Source organism: Aspergillus brunneoviolaceus (assembly GCF_003184695.1).
Source record: "Aspergillus brunneoviolaceus CBS 621.78 unplaced genomic scaffold BO95scaffold_59, whole genome shotgun sequence".
Taxonomy (NCBI): domain Eukaryota; kingdom Fungi; phylum Ascomycota; class Eurotiomycetes; order Eurotiales; family Aspergillaceae; genus Aspergillus; species Aspergillus brunneoviolaceus.
In genome coordinates this window covers 99,775-112,167 of record NW_020290789.1, presented here as the reverse complement: position 1 = coordinate 112,167, position 12,393 = coordinate 99,775, and the positions used below count along the sequence as shown (strand labels likewise).

The window sequence follows — 12,393 nt, the reverse complement described above, 5'->3', positions numbered from 1 at the left end:
GAGCTATGGCTGCCCTATAATATAGCCTTACAGGTTCTTCTCGATGAAGGTTATAGGGTAACATGAGATTATCCCGATTCATGACTATAACTATCAGAAGGTAAATTCATTTAGAGGAATCGAAGCTAGGTGGGGCACCGTCCCCCCACCCACGCTTCATGAGTCCACCTCCATCGTCTCGGCCTCTTTCGTCTCCTCGCCGGCTTCCGACCGCTCCAAAGCGTCCAGCAGAGGTACGAGCAGCTGGCCCTCGTGTAGCTTGAAGCTCTCGATCCTACCCCTGGCACCCTCGGGAGCCAGACCCACCACGCCGACGGAGGTGTTATCCACCGTCAACTCCTTATCCTGGGAAAGGGTCTCCTTGAGGGCTTGCAGGCCGTGGGTGATGAGCTCGTCGCGCGTGGAGCCGGCGATCTTTTGCAAGTTGCGCTCGAGATAGGTCCGGGCCATCTGGGAGCGGGCGCCAATGGCACAGGCCACCATCTCCTGGGTCATGCCCGAGGGCTGGAACTCGAACAGGTGGGGACCGGCGTCGTCGACGCCGGCTACGAGCAGGCCGACACCGTAGGGCCGCTTGCCGTAATGTTGGGTGTTCGTTTGAGCGCGGTCGCCGATCTGGCTGACGATGCGGTCGACGGGCAAGGGGCGGCCGTAGGTCATCCGGGAACCCAGTGACTGCTGCTTCATGAAATTGGAGAGCACCCGAGCGTCCGAGGCGAGACCGGCGATGGCAATGCCCATGTGGGAGTCGATTTCGATGATCTTCTTCTGGTATGACGAGAGCTCTTCGGCATTACGCTGGGAGGGGGGGCAAAGAGGTGGGGCAAGATGTCAGCTTTGTGAGGTCTTCTACTTGTAAGGGGGAAAAAGAGATTGAAGAACACTTCATGGGGTTGTGAAAGTAGCCAGAGTAGTCATACCTTCAAGCCGACGAGCACGGCATGTGTCTTGTTGACCAGTCCCACCACCACGGATCCTTGCTTCACGGCTTCCTGTGCGTATTCAACCTGGAATATCCGACCTTGCGGGGAGCTGTGCGCATAGTCCCTGATTAGCACAACACTGAAGGTGTCTTTGCGTTGGGTCTTGAAGGACGAGAGCAGCTGGCGATAATACATACAAGGTGACGGCATCGTTGTCGTAGTTGTTTCTGAACATGGCGGGAAAATGTGATGAGGATCGGGTTTCAAAGGAGGAGTCAAGGGATTGAAGAGTAATCCGATCAGGGAAAAGATGTAGGAGATGAGTGGTAGTGGGGGGAGAACAGGAAAGAATGAAGCGAGATAGAGTGATAGTAGTAAGTAGTGGAGGAGGTTCGGACAGGCAGAGAGCAACTGACGCGGTGACGGCCAGCGAGAGCAAGAGAGAGCAAGAACGAGAGCTTCCCGCCGCTAGTCAATTAGCAGCAGCAGTAAGCTGACCTCCGCCGCTCCGCAGTTGATGATTGTTGCCTGAGGCTGTCAGCACCAGCACCAGCACCAGCACCAGCACCAGCACCAGTCCAGCGCCCGGACGTCACTGACTACTTACTACTCGTAGTCCATCCAGCTAAGCTTGTATCACCCATACCTACCTGCCTGCCTATCCCCAACTCCCTCCCCATTCTTCTTACTCACTTTCCCTTCTAGTCTTGGGTTTCCCGGGCAGTCGATCCACAACCCTTATTCTCTTTTACTGCATCTTGCTTGATACCACTTGCTCAGCGTCTTCTGACCTTCCTCACTCTCCACTACTCTCCCCCTCAACAAAGCTATTATTCCCTATCGACCCCTCCTCCTCACACCGACTGGGGCTTCTCCGCAACCATGACCGCCGGACTCAAAACAATCATCGCACTCTCCTTTGTATGCGCGCTTCTAATTCTTTGGTCCTTTCTTAAATCACCTGCTTGCACCTACTAATGCATTTCATCCAATAGGTCCTTGCCATTGGTTTTCTTCTTGTAATCCTGTCTTCGGCTCTCTGGCACAACTTCCTACCGTTGCTTGTTGTTGCGACTTATGTGGTTGCGCCCCTGCCCAACTGGATCTGCTCACGATGCGCCAATCCGGATGACTTTATGGACAGCTCCGGCAACGCAGCTGCCGACTTTGGCCGCTTCATAACCGGTTTCTTGGTTTTGATGGGTATTGGTGAGTTCGCACTTTTCGATCCCGGAAGCATGATCTGCGAGCGCCCTTGTCAATATCTGGTGACGAGAGCTTTGGCTCACGGTGCTTGCGATGCCGGATTTGCTTCTTGAGACCGTCCGAGGCAGCTAACCAAATTTACTCGATCCAGCTCTCCCAGCCGCCCTTGCGCATTGCGGTGCGATCGAAATTCCCGCCATGGTCATGTCAATTGTTGGAGGTCTCCTCATCTACGGAACTATCATCAGCTTCTCGATGTTCTTCAAGGAGCAGGAGGACTTCTGAAAGCCGAGCGCCGTGCTTTCCAGCAAGGCAGGCTTCGCGTTGGATACCCACCCTGCAGAATGTTTCTCCACCTAGCATGAACCTATCCCCCCCAATGTGTCTACCAGCTTTTCATATTTTTCACGAGCCATCGATATGATTTACCGTTCCGTAGGAGTATTACGGTGACTTTGCGTGTGTTCATGGGGTTTGCTATGATTTTGTGTTTGTCATTTGGCGATGCGGTCGATGTATTATAGCCACTATGCACCTATATAGAATATTGGCAGTACGGGCCTATCTCATTGCCGGTAAGATCATCCGATGTAGATTACCAAGTTGTCCGGATCACCTCGTCATGCGGCGATGCGTTCCGCCTTGAGCTTATAATGGAATCACGTGGGATCGCGCTCCGACGGCGCGTTCGTGTAAAATACCCGCCGGACATCGACCAGCTCGGAACTTTTTGTACTTACGATTCACAATTCTCTCGTTACCCGATAAACCTTGAGTTCACGATATGTGAGTTGCTTGTATAGTTCTAGATACGCAGAATGAATGTCTGGACTGGCGCGATCGCCTTAGAGGGCGGAGCACAACTCCACGGTAAGCCGAATCCGACAAAACTGCTTGCGTGCATCTGCTAAGTTTTGTGTTCAGGTCTACGATTAGTCGATAGATCATTCAATTGGCAATCTGATCTTTCAAAAGAATCATGTCTCAGCTTGCGCTGCTTCGTAAATCCGGCGCTTATACCCCTCCACGCGCGATCTGGTCCTAACCTTGAACTCCATGCGGGGAACCCCGATACTACAATATGGCTCAAGGACAAGTTGACGAGTACTATTTGGCTGGAAGAAAACGAGCTTGACCGGCTGCAAATATTTCAGTGCCCGGTTGGTCTGCTTGTTCGTGTCGACGACGGCGCACCAGCCAAAGCCTCCAGTACCGGCACAACCGACCTATTGATCCACGGCGTCCTCTCAACGACAGCCTCCTCCGAAAGGCCTCCCACCCCACCTGGATCGTCATCATCAGATCTGGAAGATCAGGTTCGATCTACCACCAAACAAGAGCTTAGAATCTACGCTACTCCCATATCCGTATCTCTAATCACCAGAGCACAATCCGCGTCCGCACCTCCCAACACCGACGACTCCATACACGATGACGAGTTCGCTCACTTTCTCCCGGACATCTACTCTCCAAGCCCAAAACGGAAACGAGTTGCCACTCTCTTTGATTCTGTCACACAGCATCATAAAAGAGTCCGGCAGAAGGGCGGCGAAGCGGTGTCGCAATTAATGGCACACTCACTCTCGCACGCCTCCCAACAGCAACTCCAAGCGCTACGGATCAAGCGCGAATCCGAGGAACCTTCTCTTCCTCAGATCGAACGCATTGCATCGCAGCGAGCACGGTCCCTTTCCATTGGAGGGAGCATTGCAGGGAAGACGCTCGAGTCTCGATTCGATGCCTCTCGACCCAGCAGCAGACGAGGCCATCTGCGGGATCTTGGCTCTCGGAAAGGTACGCCCAATCCGTTCATCGACTCCACCACCACCACCACTACAAGTTCGTCCACTTCCAAACGAGACTGTGGATCGTCACCCTCACTACCGCCGGGAGGCAAAGTTGAATATCCGACGACACCAAAAGACGCCGGGGCAATCATTGCCGAGAATAAGAACACAATCACGCGGACGATCTTGACGTGTATGCGGCTTTATGGCTTCAACCGACCTACTGCGACACGCTCGGGAGGTCCCAGTAGACCGCAAACCGGGACCGGACCGGGATATCAGGACGAGACGCCGGAGGAGAAAGATTCGCGCATAGTAGCAGATGCCGGGTCAAATGCGGATGAAGATGAATTCAAGGCCATGTATCACGCGACCTATCGCGCGTCAACGTTCGCTTTGCGGAAGTATCTGAAGGAGACGGCAGCCGCAGAAGAATCTGGGCTGGTGGGGCTGCCACCATTGTTGGAGAAAGCGAAGGCAATGACGTGCATTGATGAGTTCTTGCGACTATTCTGCGAGGAGAACTAAGCCTGGCTGGTACAGGTGATGAATAATGAGTTATGATAAATACATAGTAAGCAGTGCTGGGTTGGTAGGGTCAAGTTATTCGAGGGTGTAATAAAGTACGCGTGAAACTCTGGGGATCACTTTGAAACAAGAATATGATACCACAATATCAAATGACATAATTTAAATCAATCTATGGATAGAACATGATTGTTGAGTGTGCATTGTACACAACGGCCAGGAATGTATGCATGCAACACTCGACCGGCCGATGATTCTTCCGAGCTCCGACCGGGCAAGCAACTGCATCATCGCCGGCAAGCTAGCGCGAATGACCGCAACCTGCCGATAACCAGCCCGAACATCTTGTACTACCTACTCCGTACCTTGACTATTTACCTCCAACTCAGCGACTACGATCTCACCTCCACCACCGTCTTTTCACTCACTCACTCACTCACTTACATCTTGATCAGCTTGGGCAAACATGGACGTCTCCAACAACCGCCTCTTCCGATGGTCCAAGCCTGAATGGCTCAACAACTCCGCCGTCCGCAATGCAGGCGTCTACACCTCCGGCGCACTGGTAAGCTTTCACCTTCAGTCCCTCTCCCTTCGCGTCCCCGGTCCACCCTTTCCTACTACCATACACTTGGAAGCCGATGTGATATTAATATCAAAATGTACCGAACCAGTTCTCCCTAGGCTTCTTCTTCCTCATCGACGCGGCCGCCTTCTCGCACAGCGCCAAGAACGGCTCCAGCGTGCACGTGAAATTCGTCGACTGGATCCCCGGCATCTGCTCGGCGCTGGGGATGCTGGTGATCAATTCGATCGAGAAGTCCCGGCTGCATGCGGATAGCTTCAGTTACAGCGGGAGTGGGGTCGCGTGGAAGGCGCGGTTTGTCTTGTTTCTGGGGTTCGCGCTGTTGGCCGGGGGGTTGGCGGGGAGTGTGGTATGTTTGTTCCTTTGTTTTCTTTTGTGTTTCTCCGTTGGGCTTGGGCTTGGGACCTTACGGGGAGGGGGCATGGGCATCTGATGCCTTTAGAAGGGAAATGGCTCGCTAACAATTGCTTCGCAGACGGTCATGGTACTCAAGTATCTGATCAAGTCGTACCCGTTTCCCACCTTGTATTTTGGAATCGCCAATGTCATTGCTAATGGGTTGGTGATGTTGAGGTATGTTTCCTTTTCTCTGGTGGCGGTTTTGGTCAATGGTCAGTGGGGGACTAATGCTGTTGGTGTAGTTCGGTGGTGCTCTGGGTTTCGCAGAACATTGAAGACGATTATACCTATAATCTGGCTCTATGAATGAAAATCAAGGGTTGGAGTGGATGAAGAGGGATATAGTGGGTGGCTTTGCAGCGAGGATGGGTTCACTACTGGACCTAGGGAGGGAGGTTATGATTTCAGGTTGAGCAATTGGACTCTGGTGCTTTTTCTTTGCGTGATTGGCGTTTCTGTTTTATGTTGCCTTTAATTGCATTTGTTGGTTGGTCCTTGTTTGTATGTGGTTCGTTTAGCCTGTTAAATCGCGCATGGTTATTCATCTATTTGATACATGTTCTCAGATGATATATCTAGTAAAAGTGTATGCCTGATGGCAACATTGACTGCTTATGCACACTTATCTTGGTAATGATAGGAGCAAAGGGCACAAATCGTTGAGTGGCCATGATTGCATACATGAGTGTTGCCTATGGTGCATTCTTTAGGCCACCGCAAACTTCCTACCAATATATGTCCACGATGTATACGTATTGCCAAGAATAGGAAACGTCAGAACCGATAGGCTGAAAGATATATTCTGCGTAAACAAAACTTCTTTTCCTTGAACCTGTGTAAAACGTTCATTGTTCATTGCAACAAATAATCAAAATACGCATTAAAAAAAAGTGGGTATATTCTCATGCATAGCAGTAAGGGCTCATGACATGCAGAGCCATGTAAGCGGATAATCCCGCCCCAAGTGCGGGACATGATCTGGTTCATAGAGGTCCAGGTCCCATCATGGACCCAAGCCAAGTGCTTGTCACCAGGCACTTTTACTCCCAGATCGACAGGCAACTTTATCAACAGCCAGGAAAGACGCTCTGGTAGATATGCAGTCGCCTGATTGTGCTCGGAAGCAGTTCAACGTCGGCGAGCTGTGAATATGTTCCGGTAATTTATGATTCGACAAGCCGAATAACCCGGCCTTCACGGCCGTACAGCTAGTAGCGATTTCGTGCAGGGCGTGCGACAACCTCATAATATCGGCCTTCAGAGCCAAGCCGCTCAAGCAGACTCAACCTGGTGAGCACGCAGCTTGTCCATGAGCGCATCCACAGCATCCATGTCGCCAGCGTCGATCTTGTCGCGAGAGTAGCCCTCAGGCAGGCTCTTGGTCACTTCATCCATGGCAGGTTGGTAGTTGCGGACCGCGGAGGAGATGGCGTAGATGGCCTTCTTGCGAACATTGGGGGTAGAATCGGTGGTGGAGATCGTCACAAGCTTCGGAAGGGCGTTGAGAACGACGAGCTGACATTGTCGTTAGATTTTAGGCAGAGAGGCGTTGAGGTGAGGGGGGGAGGGGCATACCTTATCCTGTGCCTTCTCATTATTCTGCACCGCAGTTCCAATACACCAGGCGGCCATGCGTCTCATCTCTGCCTCCTCGTGCTGCAACAACTCCACCAAAGGAGTCCACAGGCCCAAGGGCTCCAGGTTGTTGGCATTATCAATGCCCTCAATCAGCTGCTCGAAGTTATCGAACGCGATCAGCTTGTTCTCGAGATCCACCTCATCGGAGCGCAGAGCCTCCATAGACGCTTTCATCAGGTCGGCGTCGGTGGGACCGCCGAAGAGCGCAGAAAGCATCTCGGGATTGAGACCACGCGAAGCGGCGCTGGAGGGCTGTGGGGTACCATCAGCAGCAGCAGCCCCGGTGTTGTCACCTTCGTCGGTGCGGTTCTCGGTCGAAGCTTTGATGCTCCATTTGAGCAGGTTGTTCATGTTGGCGTCCATCTTGAGAGGGTTTTTAGATCAGAAAGCTGTAGGATATTTCGAAAAATAGATAGATCGGTCGTGACTGGAACTTAAATATGTACTATTACAGACAAGCAGGAATGAATTGGTCGTGGGGAATAATTATGGGTATGGTGGTGTTGAAGAAGTAGGAGACGTCCCGGCCACTCTCAATGACTGACAATTTGGCGGGCGGAAAAAAAATTGGAGTGACGTTCGGGAGGGATCCAGAGGGTTCATGCGGTTCCCGCTACCTTCCACTCTCTTCCATCGCCAGCTTACAATGGCAATAGCTAGCAATCAAGGGCTATTACTACCATTCAATTATGCATTTGGTCAATGTCTATTCCAAAGTCACTTACGCTTCTAGGCTCGATATCTTCTCTCTGGGGACGGTAATTGCTTTCGATTCGGTTGAGCAATGCTGGCGATGAATACCCCGCCATCGGATACCCCGCGATGCGGTCATTTGTGATATCAGATCAAGAAACAGTCAACCGTTAAAACACATCGTGCCATTTGTCTGACATTGCATGTACGTCCTTGATTGTCGTGATTAGGCGAACACCAAAACATTACATCCTCGAGGATAAGCAATTGGTCTAGGTGCTCGTTGAATCGGCCCCTCTCCTTAACCCCCCATCCCCCAAAAGAATCACATTAGGGGCGGTTATGAATGATCAGGCATCAGTCGATCGATTGTCGCCCATTACCAACGAAGCACTAATCGTTACATTGAATTTCGGGGGTTTGTCGAGCTTCCTCCGAAAATTGACCCTCTTTCCGGTCGGGTCAGAAATGAAGAAAGACGATCATGGACCCGTTCAGGGACACTGAGCACAAATGACAGAGTACGCTAGAAAACGTCCAGATGAATGAGGGGCCGACACTTTACGTGAAGTCAATAAACAACCCCCCTTAGACTACTACGGACTTAAGAGCTCGACTGGGGCTCCATTCTTTCGAATCGAAGGAAAGGGGAGGGATCCAGAAGCCGGAGGGGCCTTCCGACCGTCCGACTATCAGGAGTTTAGGAAGAGGGGAGGGGGGAAGGGAGCGATGATGATTCCTTGGCCTAGACTAGACTAAGCTATTATTATCGCGCGTGGCATCATCGGACATCATTCAGCAACCTGTTCTCTGGTCCGGAAGGCGGCGACGACAGCAACCCTGGATCAGGATCGATTGTGCCCCACGAGGGATGCGCAATGCGCAATGCGCAATGCTTTTACTCCAGACTTTCCGCAGCAACAATCATTCTGCCTGAAGGCAACCACTATTTGAATGTTAGATGTGTGTGTGTGGAAGGGATTGATAGGTGTGTATATAAGATGGAGAGGAAGAACCGGGGGGGATCTGGATCATGGATGAGAATCCATTGAGCTCGTGGTTCGGAAATCGTATTCGCATTACACATTTACACATTTACCTCCTCCCATCTCCAGTACCCGGTTTTTCCACCACCCCCCAATTGTGAGGCCGTCCCCGAATTGGGTAGTGTGGCGGTGACAGCAACTGGCACTAAAGACACTAAGTTGAGCTGGTGCAATCAACGAACTGCTTTACACTCAAACTAGACTCAGACCAGTCTAGACAAACAGACAAACCCCCACAATCTCTTTCTCTCCCTCTTTCCTCCTTTTCCCCCTCCTTCTGCCTCCCCTGTCCCAGAAGGACAACTATACAGTACTGTTACCGAGGAGTTCAGTACACAACTCCCTCTTCCTCCTCCTGAGACCACCAGATCTAGGAAAATAAAACCCCCCTCACCCGTAAGTAAGAGCTCAAGAACCCAATCCCTACCTACCCATCAATTGATTTAATCCACTAATTGTTAGCAAAGGTTTTTAATTTGTGGTGGTTGTCTTATTCTTGTTCTTGTCTTGTTCTGTCTTGTGTTGTTGTGTTGTGTTTGCTGACTACGCACCCTCACCCGCCGACCTCCTAAACTCACAGCCTTTCCCTTTCCCTCTCTTGCCTCTCTCTCTGTGTCTGGTGCTCTACCAATAACTCACTCAACTCTCTTTCCCGCCTTCTCTCTCCTTCTCTCTCCCTCTCCCTCTTCCTTTCTTACCTCTTCCTCTATCTCTCTCTCTCCTTCCCCTCTCCCATCTCATCACCACCCACCCACCCAACCTCACCACCACCACAAACCACCCTCCTCTCCTCTAATTCTCTTCTCTCTTTTCTTTCTCTTTCCGTAGTTCGATTTTTAATCCCACAGTCACCATGGAAGGTAAGCTTTCGGCCACCTTGCGTCTCTCGCTTGCTTCCCCGAGCTCTCCCCTGAAGCCGTCCTCTCCCCTCCCCCCCCCCCCCCTCGTCTCATCTCCATCATGATTTCACCAACTTAACATTTTTGCATTTTGCTAACTGTCTTCTCTTCAAATTTATAGAGGAAGTTGCTGCTCTCGTCATTGACAATGGGTATGTTCTGAGATTGCTGATGGTTTCTGGCAATGGAGCTTGTTTCTTGTGTTCCGCCCATGCTGGGGGGTGAGATGGCAAAACATACGTGTCGGCTCCGGTCGCGACACTGAACAATTTCCGGTTGCCAACGTACTTGCCTGAATCTCCCCTCTCAAGCCTAGGGAAATATGAGAGCTATTGAGCTTCAACCATCATTCATCCGAAGCTCCTACTAACTGGTCTTCTCCAGTTCGGGTATGTGCAAGGCCGGTTTCGCCGGTGACGATGCTCCCCGTGCCGTCTTCCGTAAGTCATTCCCCCTCCCCCCACCAGTTTTTCGGACTACCCCTCCCTACCCTCGTGATGGCCACCCTCTCTGCAAGGCATGCTTTCATAGCTCCCTTGCATTGGGTTGGCATTATTGCGGGGGAGGAGAGCGGGCGGTGAATCGCCCCTTTCTGCCATCATTCTAGGATACTAACCATTGCCTACAGCCTCCATTGTCGGTCGTCCCCGTCACCATGGGTAAAGCTTCCCCTTTTCAATCCGAAATGGGCTTCCATGAATCTAATGAATTCGCAGTATCATGATCGGTATGGGTCAGAAGGACTCCTACGTCGGTGATGAGGCACAGTCCAAGCGTGGTATCCTCACCCTCAGATATCCCATCGAGCACGGTGTTGTCACGAACTGGGATGACATGGAGAAGATCTGGCACCACACCTTCTACAACGAGCTCCGTGTCGCCCCTGAGGAGCACCCCGTCCTCTTGACCGAAGCCCCCATCAACCCCAAGTCCAACCGTGAGAAGATGACCCAGATCGTCTTCGAGACCTTCAACGCCCCCGCCTTCTACGTCTCCATTCAGGCTGTCCTGTCGCTCTACGCCTCCGGTCGTACTACTGGTATCGTTCTGGACTCTGGTGACGGTGTCACTCACGTCGTCCCCATCTACGAGGGTTTCGCCCTCCCCCACGCCATCTCGCGTGTCGACATGGCCGGTCGTGACTTGACGGACTACCTCATGAAGATCTTGGCCGAGCGTGGTTACACTTTCTCCACTACCGCTGAGCGTGAAATTGTCCGTGACATCAAGGAGAAGCTTTGCTACGTCGCCCTCGACTTCGAGCAGGAGATCCAGACCGCCTCCCAGAGCTCCAGCCTCGAGAAGTCTTACGAGCTTCCTGACGGTCAGGTTATCACCATTGGTAACGAGCGCTTCCGTGCTCCTGAGGCTCTCTTCCAGCCCAGCGTTCTGGGTCTCGAAAGCGGTGGTATCCACGTCACCACCTTCAACTCCATCATGAAGTGTGATGTTGATGTCCGTAAGGATCTGTACGGCAACATTGTCATGGTGAGTTTCTGTGTTTGATTGTTCCCTCATGAGCGCTCAATAATGATGAATTAGTCCGGTGGTACTACCATGTACCCTGGTATCTCCGACCGTATGCAGAAGGAGATCACCGCCCTTGCTCCTTCCTCGATGAAGGTCAAGATCATTGCTCCTCCCGAGCGCAAGTACTCCGTCTGGATCGGTGGTTCCATCCTGGCCTCCCTCTCCACCTTCCAGCAAATGTGGATCTCCAAGCAGGAGTACGACGAGAGCGGTCCCTCCATCGTCCACCGCAAGTGCTTCTAAGGTATGTTGTGTTCTTCTGTGGTGAACTGGTACGTGTGCTAATCTTTTGTAGCTCTTGCGCGTGATTCGTTTCGTACTCTCATATTCCCTCATGTATCAAAAGACCCGACGGAGACATTGGTGACTGGCGGGCCCTCTCTGACTCGCACTAGGAGGAAGATCGCCTGAAAAAGGAACTTTTATTTTAGCTGTCGAATAGAGATGGTTTTTACTTTTTTTTTTCATTTTGAAACACGCTTGCCACTTGGCCCAGGGCCACCATCCCTGGCTACCGCCCGGAAAATCCGGCGACAAGCGGACCAGGCAATGGTGTAGGACCGAGATGTATATGGGACTTGTGGTCAGTCTGGGGAAAACTCTCTTCATATAAGTCTTTTACACTCGTGTTTAAGTCTTGCACGCGTATTCCTTCTCAGCTGTGACACTATGAATTGCTACTGCAAATATGATGTCTCCGCAAACCTGCTCAACGTAGTCACGCCTGCCGTAGCTGCTGACGAATGAGTTCTGCGCGGGTCGAATGTTCATCATCTCGTGATCCTGGTAGTCCATGGCGGAATTTACCCCGACTTTGTTTGCAGTCAATGTTCGTGCATATGATTTGAGATTTGAGGCTCTGACCATGATGTCATCTTCTCTTGGCCGGCTTCTCATCTACCGGGCACATGACCAGGCTAAGTGATTATTGTGTCTTGCAGGTACTGTTGGCTCTGGGGTTATCAGCATCGACCTACTGTATGTCTGCCTTGCACGTGATTTGAACTAGGTTCAGTGCTGGTTGAACATGGCTGTTTTATAGATTTAGCAGGAGGATAGAACAAAGTCTATTTACTCGAAGCATTATGAGTAAGATAGTGGGGAGACATGAAGTAATTTCAACTCTTCAGGACGAGGAACATGTCCGCTGTCCGACAA

The 12,393-nt window shown here is 51.5% G+C and overlaps 6 protein-coding genes across 6 annotated transcripts; 4 read left to right on the top strand and 2 right to left on the bottom strand.

Moving 5' to 3' along the window:
* Positions 1–57: 57 nt before the first annotated feature.
* Positions 58–1,343, bottom strand: pre5 (proteasome core particle subunit alpha 6). The gene is made up of 3 exons (XM_025587163.1): positions 1,121–1,343; positions 921–1,032; positions 58–798 (listed from the first exon to the last, which is right to left on the bottom strand). The coding sequence occupies exons 1-3, from the start codon at positions 1,156–1,158 to the stop codon at positions 157–159; spliced, it is 792 nt and encodes a 263-aa protein (XP_025439479.1). The 5' UTR covers positions 1,159–1,343; the 3' UTR covers positions 58–156.
* Positions 1,344–1,508: 165 nt separating this feature from the next.
* BO95DRAFT_445507 (Vps55 family protein) lies at positions 1,509–2,667 on the top strand. The gene is made up of 3 exons (XM_025587162.1): positions 1,509–1,844; positions 1,919–2,132; positions 2,281–2,667. Exons 1-3 carry the CDS (start codon positions 1,806–1,808, stop codon positions 2,412–2,414), a joined length of 387 nt encoding a protein of 128 aa, XP_025439478.1. The 5' UTR covers positions 1,509–1,805; the 3' UTR covers positions 2,415–2,667.
* Positions 2,668–2,875: 208 nt separating this feature from the next.
* BO95DRAFT_419601 (uncharacterized protein) lies at positions 2,876–4,578 on the top strand. Its single transcript, XM_025584501.1, has 2 exons — positions 2,876–2,999; positions 3,054–4,578. Exons 1-2 carry the CDS (start codon positions 2,948–2,950, stop codon positions 4,442–4,444), a joined length of 1,443 nt encoding a protein of 480 aa, XP_025439477.1. The 5' UTR covers positions 2,876–2,947; the 3' UTR covers positions 4,445–4,578.
* Positions 4,579–4,769: 191 nt separating this feature from the next.
* On the top strand, positions 4,770–5,998 carry BO95DRAFT_445504 (UPF0220 family protein). Its single transcript, XM_025587161.1, has 4 exons — positions 4,770–5,009; positions 5,119–5,379; positions 5,506–5,603; positions 5,672–5,998. Exons 1-4 carry the CDS (start codon positions 4,911–4,913, stop codon positions 5,733–5,735), a joined length of 522 nt encoding a protein of 173 aa, XP_025439476.1. The 5' UTR covers positions 4,770–4,910; the 3' UTR covers positions 5,736–5,998.
* A 222-nt stretch (positions 5,999–6,220) lies between these two features.
* Positions 6,221–7,800, bottom strand: fes1 (Hsp70 nucleotide exchange factor FES1). The gene is made up of 3 exons (XM_025581175.1): positions 7,793–7,800; positions 7,005–7,723; positions 6,221–6,944 (listed from the first exon to the last, which is right to left on the bottom strand). The coding sequence occupies exons 2-3, from the start codon at positions 7,428–7,430 to the stop codon at positions 6,702–6,704; spliced, it is 669 nt and encodes a 222-aa protein (XP_025439475.1). The 5' UTR covers positions 7,431–7,723; positions 7,793–7,800; the 3' UTR covers positions 6,221–6,701.
* Positions 7,801–9,659: 1,859 nt separating this feature from the next.
* Positions 9,660–11,478, top strand: act1 (actin ACT1; the record flags this gene model as incomplete). The annotated part of the gene is made up of 6 exons (XM_025589210.1): positions 9,660–9,666; positions 9,827–9,857; positions 10,090–10,145; positions 10,334–10,364; positions 10,422–11,193; positions 11,248–11,478. 6 exons carry the CDS (start codon positions 9,660–9,662, stop codon positions 11,476–11,478), a joined length of 1,128 nt encoding a protein of 375 aa, XP_025439474.1.
* Positions 11,479–12,393: the final 915 nt, after the last annotated feature.

Bases quoted from the DNA above. Each gene is read 5' to 3' on its own strand.
- pre5 (XM_025587163.1), bottom strand. From the start codon at position 1,158: ATGTTCAGAAACAACTACGACAACGATGCCGTCACCTT. The intron at 1,033-1,120 runs GTATGTATTATC...CTATGCGCACAG, and splicing joins GACAACGATGCCGTCACCTT to CTCCCCGCAAGGTCGGATAT. The intron at 799-920 runs GTATGACTACTC...CCCCCCTCCCAG, and splicing joins CCGTGCTCGTCGGCTTGAAG to CGTAATGCCGAAGAGCTCTC.
- BO95DRAFT_445507 (XM_025587162.1), top strand. From the start codon at position 1,806: ATGACCGCCGGACTCAAAACAATCATCGCACTCTCCTTT. The intron at 1,845-1,918 runs GTATGCGCGCTT...TTCATCCAATAG, and splicing joins CAATCATCGCACTCTCCTTT to GTCCTTGCCATTGGTTTTCT. The intron at 2,133-2,280 runs GTGAGTTCGCAC...TACTCGATCCAG, and splicing joins CTTGGTTTTGATGGGTATTG to CTCTCCCAGCCGCCCTTGCG.
- BO95DRAFT_419601 (XM_025584501.1), top strand. From the start codon at position 2,948: ATGAATGTCTGGACTGGCGCGATCGCCTTAGAGGGCGGAGCACAACTC. The intron at 3,000-3,053 runs GTAAGCCGAATC...TTTTGTGTTCAG, and splicing joins GGGCGGAGCACAACTCCACG to GTCTACGATTAGTCGATAGA.
- BO95DRAFT_445504 (XM_025587161.1), top strand. From the start codon at position 4,911: ATGGACGTCTCCAACAACCGCCTCTTCCGATGGTCCAAGCCTGAATGG. The intron at 5,010-5,118 runs GTAAGCTTTCAC...GTACCGAACCAG, and splicing joins TCTACACCTCCGGCGCACTG to TTCTCCCTAGGCTTCTTCTT. The intron at 5,380-5,505 runs GTATGTTTGTTC...ATTGCTTCGCAG, and splicing joins GGGGGTTGGCGGGGAGTGTG to ACGGTCATGGTACTCAAGTA.
- fes1 (XM_025581175.1), bottom strand. From the start codon at position 7,430: ATGGACGCCAACATGAACAACCTGCTCAAATGGAGCATCAAAGCTTCG. The intron at 6,945-7,004 runs GTATGCCCCTCC...CGACAATGTCAG, and splicing joins ATGAGAAGGCACAGGATAAG to CTCGTCGTTCTCAACGCCCT.